We start from the raw sequence: 23,124 nt of genomic DNA, 5'->3' as shown, positions 1-23,124 counted from the left end.
AAAAAAAGATACTCATCAAAGATTTCCTCCTCTGACACTCCTTGTTAAGAGAACAACCAAAACCCGGGTAAGCTTAGGGTTCAAACTGACAACCTGTGACATTCGTCATTTTTCGATTTGAAATTGTATTCGTTAACCCGACCTGTTGGGTCGTTTCGATGTATTATTTATTTATCATTAATAAAGTATTCACGACGTTCGGTGTTCAATATTCGTTCATTTATTTTTACCTTTGCTTTATTTATAAAATCCCAAGTTTATTCGATAAACGAACTTCACAGGTTAAACGCGTAAATATTCAAAATTCTAAATAAATTATAACACCTCAAAGTTCGAAGTTAAAAATGAAACTATAAATATCAAATCTAATTTTCTTAAACTTCAAATCTCAATTTAAAGGTTTGTGATACTTGAGGGGTAGAATCTGTAACTTTGCAATTTAAAATAACATAAAATATTATTCAATCCCAAACCCCCTCCCTCACCCCGTTTTTCCGCCCTAGGGCCGTCGGCGATGCCGGATTTTCAACAAACAAGATCACCGGCCCCAAATCTCGTTGTTTGACCAATTAATATATTACAATATCTCTAACAAACGATTATAATCAGTTCGTCAATCATATTATAACACCCGAAACTGCGATTTATGTCGGTAACATTCGCCGGAAAACGCCCAAAATCAAATTAATGAAATTAAAGCTCATACGCTCCACTAACTAGTATAAATACGACTCTAATCTCAATCTAAACTTGCTCACACCTCTCAATCTCTCTCTTTTTCTTTATTTTGGCCGTAACTCGGACTTGAAGCTTTGGCTCCGGCGAGGTCTCTTTCCCCGTCAAAACAACACGATATCAGGTAATTGTTATATGCATTTTGTTAGTTTAAGTACGATAACCAAAACCCCTATGGTAATTTAAACAAACTTTGATCAATTGTGACAATTGATAAACTAGGGTTTTAGGGAAGAAGATGAATCTGGACTTGTACACATGTATAATTAATTGTTTTCATAACATAACTGAATTGCATTGCTGGTCCACTGGTTAGAGCATTATAATTAATAATCCATATATATCATAAACTGTTATTATATTTAAGTAATAAAAACCGTAACTTAAACGAATATAAGCTTTAGAACAGTTGGCTAACACTCAAAACTCGCAGCATCTTTAACTTTTTATATATATATATACCAGTTTATTTAATTATCTTTTAACAATTAATTTTTAATAAAAATCATAAATAAATCATAAAAGCCTTTTTAAATAAAATAAAAATTTTGTAAATTAAATATAAAATATATCTTACCTTTTTACATTTAAAAATCAAGTTTCTCGTTTTCGTAAGTTGTTATTAAAAATCGTTTAATACACGTAAGGTAAACTTTAAATTTTTAAAAATCGTTTCGTCAAGACAATAATTATAATTATAACTTATAATCAATAGTTCAAGCTTTTCGAACATATAAACTTCGTTTTCTCGCTATTAAAGTGCTTAACTCGTATTAATAACCGATCTTTCGTTGAAGCTTAATTAGTAATAAAATAATCAAAAATATAAAAGTAATATAAAGTAACACCTTTCAATATACACAATAATAAAACCCGTACAATTATCGATTAAGTCTTGTTTTTACTCAATTTAGTTAGCGCGGATCGCTTGCTTCGGCTTACGTGACGTGTTCGGTTGTGGTCATTTTCAACGCTTTCAAGTTACTCATATCCCTTTCGCCTCAATCTTTAAGGTGAGTTTTTCACCACCCCTTTTTAATATTTTATTGTTTTGGGGTGGCATATATATATCATATTATACTCAAATCGATTTTATACTCAGCTATTAAACTGTAATTCATATCGTGGACTTGTGTGTTATATGTGATTACTTGATTATGTGCTCAGCAAGTGGTTGCCTCAATAAGTATTGTAACACCCCGACCAAAGGCGGATTATACATCGGGGCGCCACATATTGCTTCATTACTCGCGACACTATTGGTGTCAATATTTATTAATACACATTTTATCGCGCACGCGCAGCGGGGAAAATAAAGAACATAAATCAAACATAAGTCAATATATTATAAATTATAACATTCAAACAACATTAACTTGTCTTGATACATTTTAATTCTAGGTCCAAAAGTAAAAACGTCCTACGTGTCCACAAGCTCCAAAACAGCTACTGCAAACCTGAACATGTGTTAAAATAAACGTCAAACACTTGCGTGTTGGTGAGAAATCAAGTTTAATACAATACATAGATAACAATAAATCTGCGCGCAACATGTGTATGTCTGGTTTTCAACAAGGGTGTAATCTGATCGGGACCAACTCTAAGAGACAAGACTGCCAGTGCTCACAATTGAGCTCACAAACAAGACTAACTGTGCAAGTGTAACAAAAGAGAAAATCATAAACGAATGTTCTCCCGTGTTCATCTAATGGTACCATGAAAACTGCGGAATAGACCGTCCATACGGTTAATGATCCACACATACAAATAAACAGCCAAGTCTACGTCCTCAACACATGGGATACTGCGCGACTAAAGTTCATAAACAGTTTAAGACTCAAGTTTTGTATGAACACATGAACATCCCAAAGCATTTAAAATAAAAAGGGATTAGATACGAGATAACTCACTTGATAAACGATGCGGTGTAAGATAAAGCAAGAACCAACTTTAAACAAGCACAAGTTAACCTATAAATAAGATTATTGTTTTAATGATCTGTTTTAAGTCTTGATTATAAGTTAGCATAATTAATAAGTAAATTATTATATATAATATATATATATTACCGGAAAAGCAGGGAAGAACAGGGAGGAAGACGGAGGCAGGAGAGGAAGACGGCAGAGAGAGCAAGGAGCAAGAGAACAGGAGAGATTAAGTGTTTGTGTGTGATGTGTTATGAAAATATTATTATTATTTATAGGAAAACCCTAGGAGACACAAACCATAGAAAAAGGGGAAAAGATCTCAAAAAGTAAAAGTAAAGATATCAACGGTAAAAAGTTCTGAAAAGTAAAGATATCAAAAGATATGGCAGCTGCAGGGGGCAAGATAAAGCTGACAGGGAACAGTAAAAAGCATGGGCGGATCAGATAAAGGTACTGGTCAAGCATGGCAAAAGCAGATCTCAAAAGATAATGTCAGTCACTTTTTCTACCAACCAATGGGGGTTGGTACGCATGCTGCGCCGAAAGTAACTATTCAGACATTAGATAGGTTAGGTCAACAGCACAACAGATAAGACAACACAAAAGCAAACGGCTAGATTTAAACACAAAAGCAAGGGTTAAGCGCGGGAAGGCTGAGTGCGCGAGCGCGAAGGCTGGCACAACAATCCTTAGCGCACTGCGGGAAGAATCACATCCTTAGCGTGCTGTGGGAAGAATCACAATTCCTTAGCGCGCTGCGTGAAGAACAAGAATTCTAAGCGCATCGCGGGAAGAACATACATTCTTAGCGCATTGCGGGAAGAACATACATTCTTAGCGCGCTGCGAGAAGAGTTCTCTTCACGCATCGCAGGAACAAGATGTCTTCACGCAGGCTTCCATGTAAGGAGTCTGGCGCGTGGAGCTGCAGACATCCTTAGGCGGGAAGAACCAAAGGACAAGCAAAGAGGAGGGAAACAAGGCTTAAGGGCGGGACGGCGACAAGAGGGAAAAGAAGGCGGAAAGAGAGAAGGAGAGGGACGGGACGGCGGAAAGGAAAAGAGAGAAAGAGGCGGGAAGGAAAATATATATTATTATTAAAAGTAAAATATAAGTATAAATAAATATTAAATCATAAAAGAAAGAGATCGGGTCAGAGAAACGGGTACCTGGGTCGGGTCGGATCAGGGCAGATGTCACAGTCTCCCCTACTTTAAGAAATTTCGTCCCGAAATTTATCTCGAAGTAGGTTGCGCAGAGAACAGGTGCGGGTACTTGATCTTCATTTGATCTTCCCTTTCCCATGTAAACTCGGCTCCGCGCTTGGACTCCCAACGAACTTTCACGATAGGGATACGACTGCGCTTGGTTTGCTTAACCTCGCGATCCATAATCTCAACAGGCTTCTCAATGAAATGCATGGATTCATCAACTTGAACTTCATCAAGTGGAATGTGAAGGTTCTCGTCAGCTAAACACTTCTTGAGATTGGAAACATGGAACGTTGGATGCACATTACTGAGCGCGGGCGGCAGGTCAAGTCTGTAGGCAACTTTTCCCACACGCGCGAGAATCTTGAATGGACCAACATAACGAGGAGCAAGCTTACCCTTCTTCCCAAAGCGGACAACACCTTTCCAAGGCGACACTTTGAGGAGAACAAGATCACCAACTTGAAATTCGAGAGGCTTTCGCCTACGATCTGCGTAACTCTTCTGTCGGCTTCTGGCAGTCAGCAGATGATCACGGATCTTGGCGATTTTATCGGTTGTCTCTTGAACAAGTTCGGGTCCTGTGATTTGAGTTTCACCCACATCGCTCCAACAGATCGGGGAGCGGCACTTACGACCGTAAAGTGCTTCAAATGGGGCCATACCAATACTGGAATGATAGCTGTTATTATAAGAGAACTCGATCAAAGGCAGGTGCGAATCCCAATTACCTCCAAAATCAAGAACACAAGATCGGAGCATATCCTCAAGAGTTTGAATAGTTCGCTCAGACTGACCGTCAGTCTGAGGATGATATGCCGTACTCATGTCCAAGCGAGTTCCTAGTGCAGATTGGAGAGATTTCCAAAAGCGAGATATAAAACGGCCATCGCGATCGGATATGATGCTCAAAGGAGTACCATGGCGGCAGACAATTTCCTTGACATAAAGCAGCGCGAGTTGCTCAACACGGTAGTTTTCACGAATGGGCAGAAAGTGAGCAGACTTAGTCAAACGATCCACTATTACCCAAATGCTATCATGTTTGCTTGCTGTCAAAGGTAACTTGGTAATGAAGTCCATCGCTATACCTTCCCATTTCCACGTAGGAATTTCTGGTTGTTCGAGCAAACCAGATGGGCGTTGGTGTTCAGCTTTAACTTTAGAACAAGTCAGGCACTTAGCTACGAACACAGCAATATCCTTTTTCATACCGGGCCACCAATAAATTATGCGCAAATCCTTGTACATCTTATCAGCGCCGGGATGAATAGAATACCGAGATTTGTGCGCTTCACTCAGGATATCAGCGCGAAGATTCTCATCAAAGGGAATCCAGATGCGATTAAGATAGCAGAGAATTCCACTCAGATTAGGGACAAAATGTGCTTCCGCGCCACACGCTAACTCGGCGCGAAGGTTACCATTACTGATGGATGCGCGCTGCGCGTCACGAATACGCGATTCAAGGTTGCTTTGAATCGGCGCGAAGTGAAGCTGGGTGCGCGGCAAGATACAGTTAAGTTGGCAGGGTTTTCGCTGTGCGCATCGGCTACCACATTAGCCTTACCAGGATGATACCGGATCTCACAATCGTAATCGCTGATGAGTCGTTCCATCGGCGTTGTCTCATGTTAAGTTCCTTCTGATCAAAGATATGCTGAAGGCTTTTATGGTCAGTGTAGAGGATACACTTAGTACCATAAAGGTAGTGTCTCCAGATCTTCAAGGCAAAAAACAACTGCACCAAGCTCGAGGTCGTGAGTTGTATAATTCTTTTCATGAACCTTGAGTTGCCTTGATGCGTAAGCGATAACCTTGCCTCGTTGCATAAGAACACAACCGAGACCTTGGTTGGATGCATCGCAATACACGACAAAATCATCATTACCCTCGGGTAGCGCAAGAACAGGGGCTTCACACAACAAACGCTTGAGCGTTAGAAAGGCTTCTTCTTGCTTCGAGCCCCAAATATACGGTTTACCTTTGTGCGTTAGAGCTGTTAAAGGCAAAGCGATCTTTGAAAAGTTCGAAATAAAGCGCCGGTAATAACCAGCTAAGCCTAGAAAGGAACGGATCTCAGAAGGAGAGGATGGCGTAATCCAGTTCTTGATTGCTTCAATCTTGGATGGGTCGACATGAATACCCATCTTGTTTACAACATGACCAAGAAACTGTACTTCATCAGACCAAAATTCACACTTGGAAAGCTTAGCATAGAGTTGCTCGGCTCTAAGCTTCTGCAACACCAACCGAAGATGTTGCTCATGCTCGGCCTTGGTCTTAGAATACACCAGAACATCATCGATAAACACGATCACGAATTTATCCAAGAAAGGCCTACACACCCGATTCATTAGATCCATGAAAACGGCGGGTGCGTTGGTTAGACCGAAGGACATGACCAAGAATTCAAAATGGCCATAACGAGTTCGAAAAGCAGTCTTCGGAACATCTTCATCGCGGATACGCAACTGATGATAGCCAGAGCGGAGATCAATCTTCGAGAAACAAGAGGCACCTTGGAGTTGATCAAAGAGGTCGTCAATACGCGGTAAGGGATACCGGTTTTTAATGGTGAGTTTGTTCAACTCGCGGTAATCAATACACATGCGAAACGATCCATCTTTCTTTTTAACGAACAACACCGGAGCACCCCAGGGCGAAGAGCTAGGGCGAATGAATCCTTTAGCAGTCAACTCTTGAAGTTGGCTTGCCAATTCTTGCATCTCAGCGGGCGCAAGACGGTAAGGAGATTTAGCTACGGGGGAAGCACCAGGGACAAGATCAATACGGAACTCGACTTCACGAGCGGGAGGAATACCAGGAAGATCATCAGGAAAAACTTCAGGGAAATCACGCACAACAGGGATATCGCGAAGCTTCTTCTCTTCAGCAGGCTTAACCACATGGGCTAGGAATGCAATATACTTCTTCCGCATGAGCCTTTGGGCTTCGGCGCAGGACATAAGTTTAAGACCGCGGAGGGTTTTTCGCCGTAGATGTAAAGATCACCATTTTCTCGAGGTATGCGAATCAATTTCTTGGCGCAAATAACTTCGGCGCGATTATGCGAGAGCCAGTCCATACCAATAATAACATCAAAGCTTCCAAGAGGCATAGGGATGAGGTCAATCAGAAAATCGTTTTCGTTAAGATTAAGCGTACAATCTTTAATCACTGAGTTAATTAGAATAATTTCACCATTAGCCAATTCAACTGAAAAATCTTCTTTTAAATCGTTGCGCGGATCGCGCAAGCTTCTGCTCGAAGGCGCGAGAGATAAAGCTTCGATCGGCGCCAGTATCAAAAAGTACAGAAGCATAAAATCCGTTAAGTAAAAATGTACCATTAACTACGTCATTATTCGCTTGCGCTTGGTGCGCGGTTATGTTAAAAGCTCGTCCACAGCGTTACTTGGTTCGAAATCTGGTTCACCGGATTCGCTTGTGTGATTTGCACTTGTAGTCTCGGGCACGCGTTCCGGAAATGACTGGGATCACCGCAGTTAAAGCACGATCTGGGTCGTGGGTTTTGGTAGATTGATTGTGGGTTCTGCGGGTAGACTGGTGGTGTTGGCGCAATTGGATTGGCGGGAAGGACTCTACAGTTTTCAGCAGTGTGACCAGTACGGCCACATCGGTTACAAAGTCGACACGGGGTTTGGGTTGGGTGGTGAAATCTACAGGTTGGGCAAAAGGGATGGTTTCCTGTGTAAGGTTTCTTAGTTGGCGGGGCAGGGAGTGCTGGATTGGTTAAGGCATAGTTGTGGACTATAGGGGGAGTTGGGTAGGCTGATAGTGGGTTAGGCGCGTAAACTGGGGGTTGATAAATGGGTTGTTGGGTAATGGGCGGGTTGGTAAGCGCATAAGCTTGTCTGCGCCTACGTTTCTGGTTATGGTTTGAGGGTTCTGGTTTGGTTTCTGCGGGTTCAGGGACAGTTTTGGTGGTTTTGGTCTTCTCAGTTCCCCGCAGGAACAGGGTTCCTGCTCTGACATGGTTGTCGCTGAGCACAGCGGCCAACTCAATGGCGTCAGAGAGGGTAACTGGGTTTCTGGCCCATACAGAATCTTGAATTTCCATGGGAGACCCCCAAGGAATTTCTCGATTGCTCGGCGTGAAGGGGGTAACAAGGTGAGGGACAAGCAGGCTTAGTTCATGGAAGCGCGTCGCGTACTCGCGCGCTTCACCGCTGTATTGCTTCAAGTTCCAGAATTCTTCCTCCAGGCGCTTAACTTCGTTGGGAGGGCAGAATTCTCGCGTAAGAATTTCCTTGAATTCCTCCCATGTCATGCTAGAAGCAGCCTCTGCGCCACGCGCATGAGCTACTCCATTCCACCATGTAAGCGCTCTGGATTCCAGGACACTGGAAGCATATAGGGTTCGTCTTTCTGAGGGGCATTGGGTATGGAGGAAAGTGTTTTCAATCTTCTCAAGCCATTGGAGCATCACGGTGGCTCCTTCAAGACCTGTGAACTTCGGAGGGTTACCCGCATTAAAGGACTTAATGTTATAACTCGAGGTGTTGGTATTGTTTTGGCTCAAAGCTTGGGCTATTGCGGCGGCCATTTCCTGGGAACGTTGCTGTCTACGCATGCGCGAGGCTTCTCTTCTCTGAAATCGGCGAGATAGCGGAGGCATTCTATAAAAGTTTTAATTTTAGTTAATATCTTGGTTTTAGCGCAAAGTTTTAATCTTATAAAGCTTGGTTTCACGGAGTTAGATGCTATCAAAAGTTAAAGTAGATTAAATGACCCTAAATGCAGACTTAATAAAGGTAACAAATTCGAATCAGAAATCGACAATTCATGCATCACCATGACTTTCCCGAATTCCCAATTTAAAATATACGAGTAAACGAGTATTGGAGATTGACGATTCATGTATCACCATGACTTTCCAATCTTCAATATAAATATACAAGAAAATGAGTATTGGAGGTTGACAATTCATGTATCACCATGACTTTTCAAGTCTCCAACCTCAGAACATAATCGTAAATGGAAATTGAAAATCAACTATTCATGTATCACCATGACTTTTCGGATTTTCAAACCCAACAAACGAATATGTAAGAAAAATCAATAAAAATCGAAATTCGACAAAAATCGAAATATCGCGAAATAAAACATAAAATCATATACCGCGCAAGTGCGAGCATATTCACAAATAGCGAGTAATTAACAATAAGCGCGCAAACATGAGATTTCTCTCATGCGCGAGAAGGGACTCTTAGGTATTCTAGGCCGTTACGTCTAACCACCTATCCTAAAGTCAACGAGCTCTGATACCAATCTGTAACACCCCCGACCAAAGGCGGATTATACATCGGGGCGCCACATATTGCTTCATTACTCGCGACACTATTGGTGTCAATATTTATTAATACACATTTTATCGCGCACGCGCAGCGGGGAAAATAAAGAACATAAATCAAACATAAGTCAATATATTATAAATTATAACATTCAAACAACATTAACTTGTCTTGATACATTTTAATTCTAGGTCCAAAAGTAAAAACGTCCTACGTGTCCACAAGCTCCAAAACAGCTACTGCAAACCTGAACATGTGTTAAAATAAACGTCAAACACTTGCGTGTTGGTGAGAAATCAAGTTTAATACAATACATAGATAACAATAAATCTGCGCGCAACATGTGTATGTCTGGTTTTCAACAAGGGTGTAATCTGATCGGGACCAACTCTAAGAGACAAGACTGCCAGTGCTCACAATTGAGCTCACAAACAAGACTAACTGTGCAAGTGTAACAAAAGAGAAAATCATAAACGAATGTTCTCCCCGTGTTCATCTAATGGTACCATGAAAACTGCGGAATAGACCGTCCATACGGTTAATGATCCACACATACAAATAAACAGCCAAGTCTACGTCCTCAACACATGGGATACTGCGCGACTAAAGTTCATAAACAGTTTAAGACTCAAGTTTTGTATGAACACATGAACATCCCAAAGCATTTAAAATAAAAGGGATTAGATACGAGATAACTCACTTGATAAACGATGCGGTGTAAGATAAAGCAAGAACCAACTTTAAACAAGCACAAGTTAACCTATAAATAAGATTATTGTTTTAATGATCTGTTTTAAGTCTTGATTATAAGTTAGCATAATTAATAAGTAAATTATTATATATAATATAATATATTACCGGAAAAGCAGGGAAGAACAGGGAGGAAGACGGAGGCAGGAGAGGAAGACGGCAGAGAGAGCAAGGAGCAAGAGAACAGGAGAGATTAAGTGTTTGTGTGTGATGTGTTATGAAAATATTATTATTATTTATAGGAAAACCCTAGGAGACACAAACCCTAGAAAAAGGGGAAAAGATCTCAAAAAGTAAAAGTAAAGATATCAACGGTAAAAAGTTCTGAAAAGTAAAGATATCAAAAGATATGGCAGCTGCAGGGGGCAAGATAAAGCTGACAGGGAACAGTAAAAAGCATGGGCGGATCAGATAAAGGTACTGGTCAAGCATGGCAAAAGCAGATCTCAAAAGATAATGTCAGTCACTTTTTCTACCAACCAATGGGGGTTGGTACGCATGCTGCGCCGAAAGTAACTATTCAGACATTAGATAGGTTAGGTCAACAGCACAACAGATAAGACAACACAAAAGCAAACGGCTAGATTTAAACACAAAAGCAAGGGTTAAGCGCGGGAAGGCTGAGTGCGCGAGCGCGAAGGCTGGCACAACAATCCTTAGCGCACTGCGGGAAGAATCACATCCTTAGCGTGCTGTGGGAAGAATCACAATTCCTTAGCGCGCTGCGTGAAGAACAAGAATTCTAAGCGCATCGCGGGAAGAACATACATTCTTAGCGCATTGCGGGAAGAACATACATTCTTAGCGCGCTGCGAGAAGAGTTCTCTTCACGCATCGCAGGAACAAGATGTCTTCACGCAGGCTTCCATGTAAGGAGTCTGGCGCGTGGAGCTGCAGACATCCTTAGGCGGGAAGAACCAAAGGACAAGCAAAGAGGAGGGAAACAAGGCTTAAGGGCGGGACGGCGACAAGAGGGAAAAGAAGGCGGAAAGAGAGAAGGAGAGGGACGGGACGGCGGAAAGGAAAAGAGAGAAAGAGGCGGGAAGGAAAATATATATTATTATTAAAAGTAAAATATAAGTATAAATAAATATTAAATCATAAAAGAAAGAGATCGGGTCAGAGAAACGGGTACCTGGGTCGGGTCGGATCAGGGCAGATGTCACAAGTATGATCATACGCCCCTCTTTGCACTCAGGACCATTTTGTTATGAGTGGAAAAGGGACCCCCGATCCAAGTACGTTGGCTGTTGCCAACCGGAAAGGACATTGCATGCGAAGTAGTTTAATTATCACAAGTTTCATGGAATTGCAAGGTTTTTATGTATTTATTCAAACTTGTGGGAAACTCACCAACTATTAAGTTAGTTGACCGTATTTTATATATATGTTACAGGTACTATTGTTAGAGGTTGAAGACGAGAAGACACTTAGAATATTTAAGTTATTTAATAAACAAAATTATCATTTTGGTTGTAATTTGGATTTGTATTGTTACTTTCAAACATCGTGTTACATGATGCTTTAAATGAATTAATGTTAGTATTGTCACCAAATAGTGTCACGTGTGTTTGAACAATCTGTACGTCACACTCAGGCGTTTCCACTTTAAGCTGGGGTGTTACACAAACTTTGTATAAGGCCTAGCATAAATTCTTCCTTACCAATATCCATCAAAAAATGATACAAGTAGGATTTGAACCTAAGCCTCCACTAGAAAAACCAAGGCGTACAAAGATAACTAGATAAGCCAATAGGGTATGTTTGGTTGGAGGTAATGGAATGAAGGGGGAATGGAATAGGAGAAGAAATGGAATGGACAAGGGAATGAAATGGATCATTACCATTCCTTTGTCTTGTTTGGTTAATATATAGAAATGAAATCAATTATTAATTTTTATTGTTTGATATCCAAAAAATATGTAAAAATGAAATATAAATAATAAAAACACTCATATCTCAAAATACTTTTTAACCCAAAACAAAAAACAAAAAAAAACGATAGGGGCGGGTGGCGGTGGCGGTGGCGGTGTCGGCGAAGTTGGTGGTGGTGGTTGTTAGGTGGTAGTATTGTTAAGAAAGTAGGGTGAAGGAGGAATAAAATGAAAAAAAGAAGGGGGTGAGAAGAAATGGTTTTGATGGAATGAGATTCTATGTGTAATTGATGATTCCGTTCAATTGAGCAACCAAAATCACTTTTTTTATTTCCACGTAATGAATCTTTCCTTTCCTACTGTCATTCATGCATACCAAACGCTTCTATATAGTTTATAGTTTGGGTAATGCGTAAAACACGTGTAAAAGATTATTATTCCAACTGCGCACGTCACCCCCATCTTACCTACATTCTTTAATAGCAAGAACAATATTATTAATCCCATTTAATATCCTTCAAATCAACTCGTTTACTTTCTAACCTAACCTTTATCTCCGGCGAATATTCCGGCTACCATCAATCTCCGATCTCAACTCCGTACACGAAGAAGATGAATCCTGAATAGTATGTTTGTTATTGTTCTACTCAAATAGTTATACTCTGTTTATTGTTAAATGTTAACTTAATGAGTTTTAGTGTTTGTGTTTGTTTGATGTGATTGTACTAGATCTGTGTTGTTTGATTGATTATTATGCTGAATTATAGTTTGATTATGTGTTTAGTTAGAATTGTTATTAGTGGTGGTGATTTAGGGTTTGATTGATATCGTGAATTTGGGGTTTTAGGTCAATTTGTTTTTGAGAGTTGTTGATCGCAATCGCACAATAACGATAGGTCCTTTGGATTATTGAATTTTTATCTGTGATATATTACGATATAGGTAGAATATAGGTACCGATAATATCAGCGATATTGACCGTTGTTGGACAGATATTTGACCGATATATCACCTATATTCCAGATACGGGATACCAGTGTTTTAAGTCTTAATTATCAATGTTTAGTGTTCAATGTTAGCGTTTTAAGTTTTAATCAGTTCTTACTTGCTATCAAGTTGCAAAAGGTTAATTTGTTAATGGTAGGAAAGTATACTGAATTATTAGTGTTAAATTGCTATATATATGAATTTTACATGATATTAAAATTACCGATATCCCACCACGATAACTGATATCTCAGATATCGGTCCTCGACCGAGATCCGATATTTTTACGCATTAATTGCTTAGATTTTTATTAGGAATTACATTATCTAAACCTTGATTTAATTTGTTCTGAAATATTATTAGGATTTCTATTGTTAATATTCAGAAAAAAACAAATCAAGGTTCCTTACGTTATGTAATTAGAAAACGCGACTTTAATAATTCAAAAGGGCATCGAGATTGTGTGAATCTGATAAACGGACCGTGAGATATAAGATACATGAACTCGTCTAAAAATTTCAGATTTAAGATAACAATCTTACCATAACTCATCACCATGGACCACAGTTTAAAGTGCGCTTTTATTGGCGTTTATCTAAAACCATAAAAGTTACTTTTTGCGCGTGCTTCAAGTTGAAAGCTTTTAGTTCATGCTGACCTAGAAATAATTGAGTGAATTGTAATCTTGAATAGATGTGTTGATAGTCTGTGTGACTTGTTAGTTATACTTTCATCTCTTTTTCGATCCGTTCTTTTTTTTTTCTTTTTCTTTTTTCAAACGGAGATTTACTTTTATCTACATATTATTTTAAATGCTTTGCTTGGAATTTGAGCTGTAAGTTTTTAAGATGGTTTTGAACTTGTAGATTTGTAATAAAATGTAAAGATGCTAGTACCTTTTAACATATTATAACATGAGTACTAGTAAATCCGTTATGTTAACATTTTTTAATTTTTTGTTTTAGTTTTTGGCTTGTCAAATTTAATAATTTCTTTGCTTTTGTAGCGACTATCTTTTCAAGCTTTTACTCATTGGGGATTCAGGAGTTGGAAAATCATGTCTTCTGTTGCGTTTTGCTGTAAGTTGTTTGTATTTGTGTTTTTAAAGATGCTCCTAGAAGTTTATACATTAAAAATCAACAACAATCAGTCTTCAAATTTATTTCAAAATAATTTGGTAACAATTTTTTTTGCAGGATGATTCATACTTGGAAAGTTACATTAGCACCATTGGCGTTGACTTTGTAAGCAACTCGTGTTTGACCCTTTAGTTTGACCTAATTACCATTTCATGAAACCATCTTTTTTTTTCCTAGTTTTGATCTTTATTCCTCTTCTTTGTAGAAAATTCGCACCGTGGAACAGGATGGCAAAACAATTAAGCTTCAAATTGTAAGCTTATGTTTTCTCATTATTTTGAAAACTTATGTCTTCTATGCTAATTACTTATATCTTATTATGTCACGATCCATGTCAGTGGGATACAGCTGGACAAGAACGTTTCAGGACAATCACCAGCAGCTACTATCGTGGAGCTCATGGCATTATTGTAAATAACTCTTCATTGTTGCTAACAATCTTTATGTAAAATACAGACTATGGGAATTGTTTTAATAATTTTGTCTTTTTGTGAAGGTTGTTTATGACGTGACAGATCAAGAAAGTTTCAACAATGTGAAACAATGGTTGAGTGAAATCGATCGTTATGCAAGTGAAAATGTAAACAAACTTCTTGTTGGAAACAAATGTGATCTCACATCTCAGAAAGTTGTGTCCTATGAAACCGGAAAGGTAATAATATTGTTATTAAAATTAAGACTAAAATCAATTCTTTTATAATGTTTATTACGAGCTAATATTCAAAGTGGAAATATGTGGTGTGCAGGCGTTTGCTGATGAGATTGGGATTCCGTTTCTAGAAACAAGTGCCAAGAGTTCCACTAATGTAGAGGAAGCTTTTATGGCAATGACTGCTGAGATTAAAAACAGGTACTTTTGATTAAGGTTAAACATGTCTTAAAGTGAGATTTGAGTAGCGGTGTAAACCGTAAACGTGTCGAGCCCGAGCTTGACTAGGCTCGAGCCCGGATCGTTTAGATGTACAAGAGATCGAGCCCGACCTTAGCTTGTTTCTAGCACTTTTTCTAAAGCTTGAGCTCGGCTCGTGAGTTGCCTTTTCAAGCTCAGGCTCGACTCGTTTGTAATTTATAAATTAAATTACATATGGTTTTAAGTATATTTATATATATTGAGAAAAAACAAACTAGCCTACGCTCGGTTTGAGCTGGTTTACTACTTAAACGAGCTAAAGCTCGGGTCGAGCTCGGCTGTTACAGTGGGAAATTCAACACATAGAAGTTCAAAAGAGGTAAAACTTAAAAATGCACAAGGCTCGTGCTCGATAACTAAACGAGCTTTATTTCAGGCTCGGGCTCAAGCTCGAAAACGCTTGGCTCGTTTCGAGCTTTTTATTGATCCAAGCTCGTGTAGCTTGCGAGCAGCTCGTCTCGTTTTGCACCCCTAGATTTAATGAAAACTAATTTGGTGTGTAATCTAGGATGGCAAGTCAGCCGGCAATGACCAACGCTAAACCGCCAACCGTTCAAATCCGAGGTCAACCGGTCAACCAAAAGTCGGGTTGCTGCTCTTCTTGAAGAGGGTGAGCGGGTGCTATGGGGTGGTCGATTCAATGATCACCAATAGTTGAAAAAACTGTTATTCTTTTCTCTCTCTGTGACTGATTTCAGGGAACATTTGTACAAAGCAGGATATAAGATTGTTGAATGGGTGTTGTGTTATATACTGTTTTGCAATTTGCATTCTCTTGCAAGTTGAAACTTGGCAAAAGCTTATGGTGCTGTTTCCTTTGTATTTTATTAACGTTGTGTGTGTTCTAAGGAGAATACGAATACAAGTTGACATGATATCTGGTTTATCTAGTTCTTTTGTGACTTGCAAGTTTTGACCATTAGGCTACTTGTTGTGGATGATGTTCAACTAGTTAGTTAAATCGTCACGTCATCGTCACATTGGTGGTGACTTTAACTAATGCACCCCTTTAACACTATGTTGAGTTGTTTAACTAACAGTAAAGCTCTATAATTTCCTTAAAGCATCTGGACCCCGCTATATTTTTGTTATAGCCCCGTTAACTGGCTAACTAAGGCCCCAAAATGCCCATGTCTTAATGCCTGTGCCTAAACGCCTTGGCGCGGTGTGTACGGCGTTAAGACCTAGCCACATCACTTTTGCCACACCTTAGCTTTTCATAACAACCGGTCTTAGTCTTCGCATCTCTAGAGTCTAAAGGTCTATCATACGTATCCATCTTTTAGTCTTCGCATCTCTAGAGTCTAAAGGTCTATCATACGTATCCATCTTTTACGATACGAACGTCTACGCATCTAAAGGTCTATCATATGTAACGATACAAGCGTTAAAAAAATAAATGAAATATTTCTCTTTAGAAAAAAAAACCTACACCAACTACTTTTGAAGTCTGGCCGTTTAATATGTTAAAATAAAAAATGAGCTCTCAAAAAAATTTTCAACGCTCGTATTGAGATTGCTATTTTAGCAACATTTTATTAAACTAGTTATACACTACGCTGATTCACCTGTACAACATCATAAGTTTATTTTTTCTGTACCAACTTTTGATTTTTCTTTTCCGTATATACTTTAATAATAGTTACATTTCTTTATGTAACAAGTAAATGGTTGTATAATAGACTAATTTACTTGTACAACATTTCTAGCTCTAATAGCTTTTAATTTCATCAAGATTTCATTTTTTTTTCTATTGATTTTGATGGCTTTTAATTTTCTTTCTATAATGGGTTTTGATTTTCTTTCCCTTGACATTAAAAGTGTAGCAACGATAAAAAAGAAAAATAGGCTACCCAAGACCTTGACAGATTATAAACGAGTATATTAAAACAACATTAATTAAACTTCTTATTAAAAGACAAAGAATTACAGAGAGAGAAACCATTTCCACACAAAACAACCCATAACAATTACATTGCTTGGTTAACCTGGTTGTCAGAAAAAGGTTTAGAACATATCATCGTCTGGGTAAAAACATATGCTATACGGTTTGACATAAACTCCAATAGCATATACAGATCCATCCTTAACGCTTCCATGAAAGCCACCCACTCGAAGTCTTCATACGAACCGCTACTAGCAGCCCCACTGCCGGTCCTTCCAAATGGTACGCACTTTCCACGGTTGGTGCCAAATACGATTGACGCCAGCTTACCATCCTTGTACTCACCGCTCACCGAAGTTAAAACCTCATTTGGAAAACTAAGTTCTACCTGTCCTTTTTTGTTAGAACCAGTACACATGATAAAAATAATACATCTGTCTATATGCAAAATGAAACTACAATAACTACAAAACAGTGTTTGACAATCACAAAAATCTTTCTTATTTTAACATTTTAAAAGAGTTAAAAAAGACAGTTTTTCAAAAGCATCAAATCTTAGTTTTTTTCAAAATGGCTTTTTAAAAACGCAAATAAACATTTTTCCATGTCGAAATCAAGAAGATTGTGCTTACCATGTCAAATTTCAAACCATTGGCCTCTCCATGTGTTGAATGAATGAGTTTCTCTCGGATGGTCCGATAAGTGAACCGGATCGAGTTAATGAGATCTTGTTGGTGTGAAATAAAAATTTCAACTACTTCGCCATAACCCTTTTCATCCCAGATTTCGCCTTGCATTCCTTGCGGACCAAATTTGAACATGTTGTCCACTTCAGCCATCGGGACAGATTGTACTACGTTTGAGTTTGTTGCTATAAAACATACATCCAGCAAGCCACCTACATATATATAGTGAATCAACCGGCGTATCTTTAATGCGAACAAGCATTTAATACTAGACTAGACTATTTGTCTTTCCAACTCGATCTTCATTGGTTCGATTTCTTTCAACTGGACTGTTTGTCTATCCAACTCTTCAACTGGATTATATATTTTAACTAATTTAAAACTTTGAAATTTAAACAAGCCCCAAACAATTTTTATATTCATTCGACCTAAGTTCAAATAAAAAGTTTGATTTTTGTAAAAATGTTGGGAAAGATTCTGATCTACTCGTTTTAGATTTGGGTGGTTGACACCAGTCGAGCCACTGTCGCTTTGTTTTAGCACCATGGTCCAGTTCCACTACCCTCACGCCCTCATTATTGTCTCGCCACTTATACCGCTTGCAGGACCACGGGATCATTCAAATGTGGGTTGTCTTTGAACATTATGAATTGATGTTTCGTATTATGGAATTTTGGCAGGAGTTTTGATCGAAATTGAAGACTGCATTATTATTAAACATGATTGTACGTTCTTGTTTTTATGTTTTTTGTTTGTTTTATTTTCCCAAATGGAGCTTTAGTTTTCACCAGTTTTGACTGCAGAAAAGTATTAGACTATGTTGTTATTATACATTATTAGTATGAGCCAATGGGGCATCTTAAGTTTATAGGGTGCTCTCATAATCTCTATATATTTTATGACAACCTTAATCAATAAAAAATTCATTATTTTACCTTTGCCATAAGGGAAAATCCTCAAAATAGCCTATCTAGAAAATGAGATTTCAACTTTGTCCCATAAACTTAATATTTCCAAAAATGGTCATCTCTAACTCATCTTTGACCATGTATTAGAAAATTTAACGCGTCTTTGACGACATGTTAGCATAACACGTCGTCAAAGACGCGTTGGATTTCCTAACACATGGTTAAAGACGCTAACACGTCGTCAAAGACGCGTTAGATTTCCTAACACATGGTTAAAGATGAGTTAGGCCTCCAAACACGTAGTCAGATATATGTTAGCATCAAACGCGTAGTCGAAGATATGTTAGCTTTTTTGTTTGTTTTTTTAATATTATATTTTTATAACTAGTTTGACTTATTTTGTTTTTCTTTATAACTTTTAATGTATAAATTTTTATATTATTTCGAATATACCGACGAGAAATGTTTACTTTTATCTACGGACCGACATAAATTTTATTTAAAACTGAGCGGGGTCAAATTTTATTGAATATTTCGATATTAATTTGGCACGGCTCGAGTTTGAGTTAGTTTATGTCGGTCAGTTGGTAAAAGTAATCATGTCTCGTCGGTATATTCGAAATAATATAAAACTTTTATATATTAAAAGTTATAAAAGAAAAACAAATATAAGTTAAACTAGTTATAAAAATTTAATATTAAAAAGAAACAAACAAAAAAACTAACATATCTTCGACTACGCGTTTGATGCTAACATATCTTTGACTACGTGTTTGGATGCCTAACTCATCTTTAACCATGTGTTATGAAATTTAACGTGCCTTTGACGATGTGTTAGCGTCTTTAACCATGTGTTTGACGACGTGTTATGCTAACAAGTCGTCAAAGACGTGTTAGATTTCTAATACATTGTCAAAGATGAGGAGTATGAATCGGAGGATGTTACGACGAGAATTGAATGAGCAATAAAACCTCGGCGGAGAAAGATCTGTAACGGCATAAGTGAAACTAAAAGTTGCCAGACCAATGAAGCGATCATATATATAACAATGTCTCGTGGAATTGGGTAAAAATATTTTATAAGTAATATAGAAAAAGATTCTCTATAAATTTCGTAAAGAGTTTTAACAACCATCCAATATCTAGTAAAGCGAACCCATATGTGCTTTAGTCCATATTGTAGCTAATTTATCCAGAATTATGCAGACCCAAAGTTTTCCACACTCCATCTGAATTATAGTTATTAGATGAACCGCGATCACTATCACGCCCACCAAACTACGCCTCTTTACAAGTAATCATAACTTGAATAATGTGAATTATGCTCATCCATCACACTTATTTTATAACATCAATGATCATCAAAACCCATCATTTCAGTAATCTAACAAACTTGTATAAGAAGAAGCAACTTGGAAGGAACCTTGACCGATGAATTAGAACTTAGAAGCCGCACCACCAACCAGAGATCGGTGGATGCATCGGCCACCTGAAGGTTGAAGCTAAGCTAGGAGTTGAGAGGGATTTATACGTTTCGGACTTATGAATTAATGTTTGCTAAAAATACTTTATGTAACCTTTTGATCATTTGATAATTTTGGTCCCGTTTACTTTAATAATTTACTTCATGAAAGTTATTAATTCAAGAATGGATAGAAATAGTTGATTCATAAAGCCAAACTATACGCCTAATTCAATATCATCATGATTTCAGCTTCACAATAAAAAATTAAGACATCTTGTAGTTTAATAATACATCTACAAGAATCATTCTACTAATGTAATGTTAAATAACTTACAAAAGATTCCAATAAGATATACATATAATCAAGAATAACAATTCTTACTTCTTGAAAATGAAAATGAATGTAACAACAATTAATTATATGTTAAGGTTTTATTACGAAGGACTTGGCAAACAACTCGAAAGTTGCACACCTCTTTCAAAGTTTAACTTCAATTCTGGTGCCTTTGTATATAGTTTCTTCATATTCGAGTTTTGTTCATGAGCCAACTTAACCAAGCTTCTCTTTGCATTAGCCCTAAATGGGCAATTTGATGCCAAAAAACCATCCACCAAATGTAGATATGCTTCCAAGTCATGACAACACGCCACGTCAGCGTCTGGTTTTAGGTACGGGGAGCTTTTGGTGTCGACTCTCAGCTCTGTCCCGACACGTGCGTATGCCCATGGCATGTTATTATCTAGTATGTTGAGAAATTTGTTCGCAACATTTGACTCTCTTAGCTGTTTATCGAGCTCTTCACTTACAAACATTCCTGGTACCCGAGTAATCAGATCCTGGGAGTTAACGATCCGTAGTACTTTTACGTTTTGGGAACACAGACGTTTAGCGAAGGCGTGGTTTCCAACACGAGGCCCACCAAATGTGTAGACAGCTATTGGTGGCATGTCTTTCGCACAAGTGCTTAAGTCATCAGCCACCAATAGTGCTAAAGCAGCACCAAGGCTATGCCCGGTCACCGTGATACTTAGGGTTTCACCTTTATATAACTCTGTTAGTCGTTTGATTTCTTCAACCACCGACTCAGCTAGACTCGAGACATGGGCTCCAGCTGTCTTGTACAAGCTTAGAAACCCGCACTCTACTTTTGGTTGACCATCATTAGGATTTTTCGCTCCAGGGACTTGAACCAGCAAGTCCCTCATGTTTTCAGCCCATTCTAGACACGTGGCAGTTCCACGGAAGGATATCACTATATCCCTCCGCCCCATACGCGATATCTCTCTCTGATCATCACAAACCGCCACGTACCCAATACAACTAGTCCGCTGGCTCAGCCAGTCGAGCCCTGGCGCAAGTTTATCCACCCATTTCGGCAACCCAACCGACGAAGTCGCATAAAGATTCTTCGTCACCCGATAAGACCTATCAGGCAACGTCACGTGTCTTGGGGACGGAACTTCCTCCGCTGACGTGGCGGGATTCGAGTGAAAACAATGATATGCCGCTTGAATAAACTCGCCATACCGGATCATCTCTCGCCGGAGATTCTCATCCAATGGATCAATTAACCCGGACCAATTATTACTCCCATGATACTCCCTCCACCGCGAAGCTAAACTATTCCTGGGAGAGTATTCGATACCGTTTTTCGATAACAACCTTCGTAACCGGTTAAGATGCCTTGGAGACATCTCTTCCACCACCTTGTTCTCCGGCCATATTTGAGGCAAATTCAATCCTCCTAACAAACTCTTTTCTCTAACATTATTATTATTATTAACCGGCTCATGTTTAACTTCTCGCTCGTTTAATATAACCTTCGGTTCGGTACCAATAAGTTTCTCAAGATTAGAGAGATGTTGCATGGTTGATCTTGTGGTTGATAAGGTGGTGGTGTTCATCATGGATTTTGTATAACAAGCTCTTCCTAAAGGGTTTAGAAGTGATCCATTATTATTATTACAACTGCCGCCACCGGAGAGTCTTGCTTGAAATATGTTGAGGTTGTTGGCCGGAAGTGTTGCACCGATTTGCATCATGGTGTTTGAGAGACAACAAGATGTTGTTAGATGGTTAGGAGATTAAGTGGGATGACATGTAACGGACAAGATATATATAGAAAAGTTGGAGGGGTAAAGATGTAAATATAGTTTTTGGTTTAATGTTTGAATATGTCCCTATAGAAGTAGGAATAATCAAAGTAACTTCCTTGATGAGTTGATCGTTAACTAATAGCAACTCAAGTTAAGTCTTGTAAAGATTGCTAGTGACATGACTTATTTCGTCCTTTGTGTCAAATTCATGTCATCTTGGTCCACAATATACTTTATGATTTGATGAAAGAAAAATAAGTTAGCCTAGTTTACCTAAAAGTTATCATTTTGTTTGAATGGTTTACTGTTTTAAAATACGAAACAATGAAATAAGCAAATGAGTTGTAAATATTATGTGGCATGTGCCGTTTCTTGATGAAAGGGTGCGTTTATGTCATGAGCTATAATCGTTATATTTCATACATTGTATATCAAGAAAAATTGTAAGAAGACAATTAGTAGCATACTTTTTGTAACTTTAAAGAGCGAAATATGGTAATTGGGCGAGTTTGGGGCGATATTGATAATCCTAGTTCTATATTGGATGGTACGCATCGTTAATTACCCGTACAGTTTTAGGGTGTACCCGTACATCAGTAAAAATTACAGTTTTACACTTTTGGGATTCCCAGATACATTCTTATTATTCAAAATTTAATATTGTTTTATTAACGAAGAAATTAGCAATATAAAAATAAAAAACATTAGAGAGTGGTAATTTTAAGACCAAAGAAAAAAAAGTTCTACACATATTGCTTGGGTAAATATGTATACATCCAATAATCAAGTCAGCTATCGTCTAATATTACATCCATTATATTTGAAATAAATAAATAAAACTGTAAAACTATTCACATACGTAAATACTATATTGGGCTGACCCATAAAATTCAGGTTCAGTATCCACATCCAGACTAGAAAATAACCAGAGAAACAATCATGTAATCTTCACAAAGTAACATAAAATAAAGAGGGACTATTTTTGTCATAGCCCGAATCAAGAAGGGGCATCTGAAAAAATACGAAAGATTTAATGAATGAAGACCAGATGGCGGATTGACTAGTCCAATGGCAAAATTGAAATAAGATGGAGTTTAAAGGTCAAGGCAAATATAGTAGCACGTATGAACTTGACCAACATAAAAATTGCAACTCGACTCACATATCTGACTTTTTTCTTGGACAATGAAAACTATAATTTTTTTTCATCTGACCGTAACGCGTTTCTGAACA

At 38.2% G+C, this 23,124-nt stretch overlaps 1 protein-coding gene and 2 pseudogenes across 1 annotated transcript; 1 reads left to right on the top strand and 2 right to left on the bottom strand.

Annotated features, from left to right (window-relative positions):
• The first annotated feature begins 12,363 nt into the window (after positions 1–12,363).
• LOC143546884 (ras-related protein RABD2c-like) lies at positions 12,364–15,691 on the top strand. The gene is made up of 8 exons (XM_077038441.1): positions 12,364–12,440; positions 13,808–13,880; positions 13,998–14,045; positions 14,146–14,193; positions 14,279–14,350; positions 14,437–14,592; positions 14,687–14,790; positions 15,359–15,691. The coding sequence occupies exons 1-8, from the start codon at positions 12,427–12,429 to the stop codon at positions 15,453–15,455; spliced, it is 612 nt and encodes a 203-aa protein (XP_076894556.1). The 5' UTR covers positions 12,364–12,426; the 3' UTR covers positions 15,456–15,691.
• Positions 15,692–16,857: 1,166 nt separating this feature from the next.
• Positions 16,858–19,558, bottom strand: LOC143546867 (inactive protein RESTRICTED TEV MOVEMENT 1-like; annotated as a pseudogene).
• A 659-nt stretch (positions 19,559–20,217) lies between these two features.
• Positions 20,218–21,837, bottom strand: LOC143546883 (phospholipase A1-Ibeta2, chloroplastic pseudogene; annotated as a pseudogene).
• Positions 21,838–23,124: the final 1,287 nt, after the last annotated feature.

Source organism: Bidens hawaiensis, unplaced genomic scaffold, assembly GCF_021521415.1.
Source record: "Bidens hawaiensis isolate Kalapana, Puna unplaced genomic scaffold, B.hawaiensis_p1.1 tig00014475_1, whole genome shotgun sequence".
NCBI lineage: Eukaryota > Viridiplantae > Streptophyta > Magnoliopsida > Asterales > Asteraceae > Bidens > Bidens hawaiensis.
This window is presented reverse-complemented; position numbering and strand designations above follow the sequence as displayed.

Excerpts from the sequence above, each read along its gene's own strand:
- LOC143546884 (XM_077038441.1), top strand. Across the intron at positions 14,046-14,145 it reads GCACCATTGGCGTTGACTTT|AAAATTCGCACCGTGGAACA; the intron begins GTAAGCAACTCG and ends TCTTCTTTGTAG. Across the intron at positions 14,194-14,278 it reads AAACAATTAAGCTTCAAATT|TGGGATACAGCTGGACAAGA; the intron begins GTAAGCTTATGT and ends GATCCATGTCAG.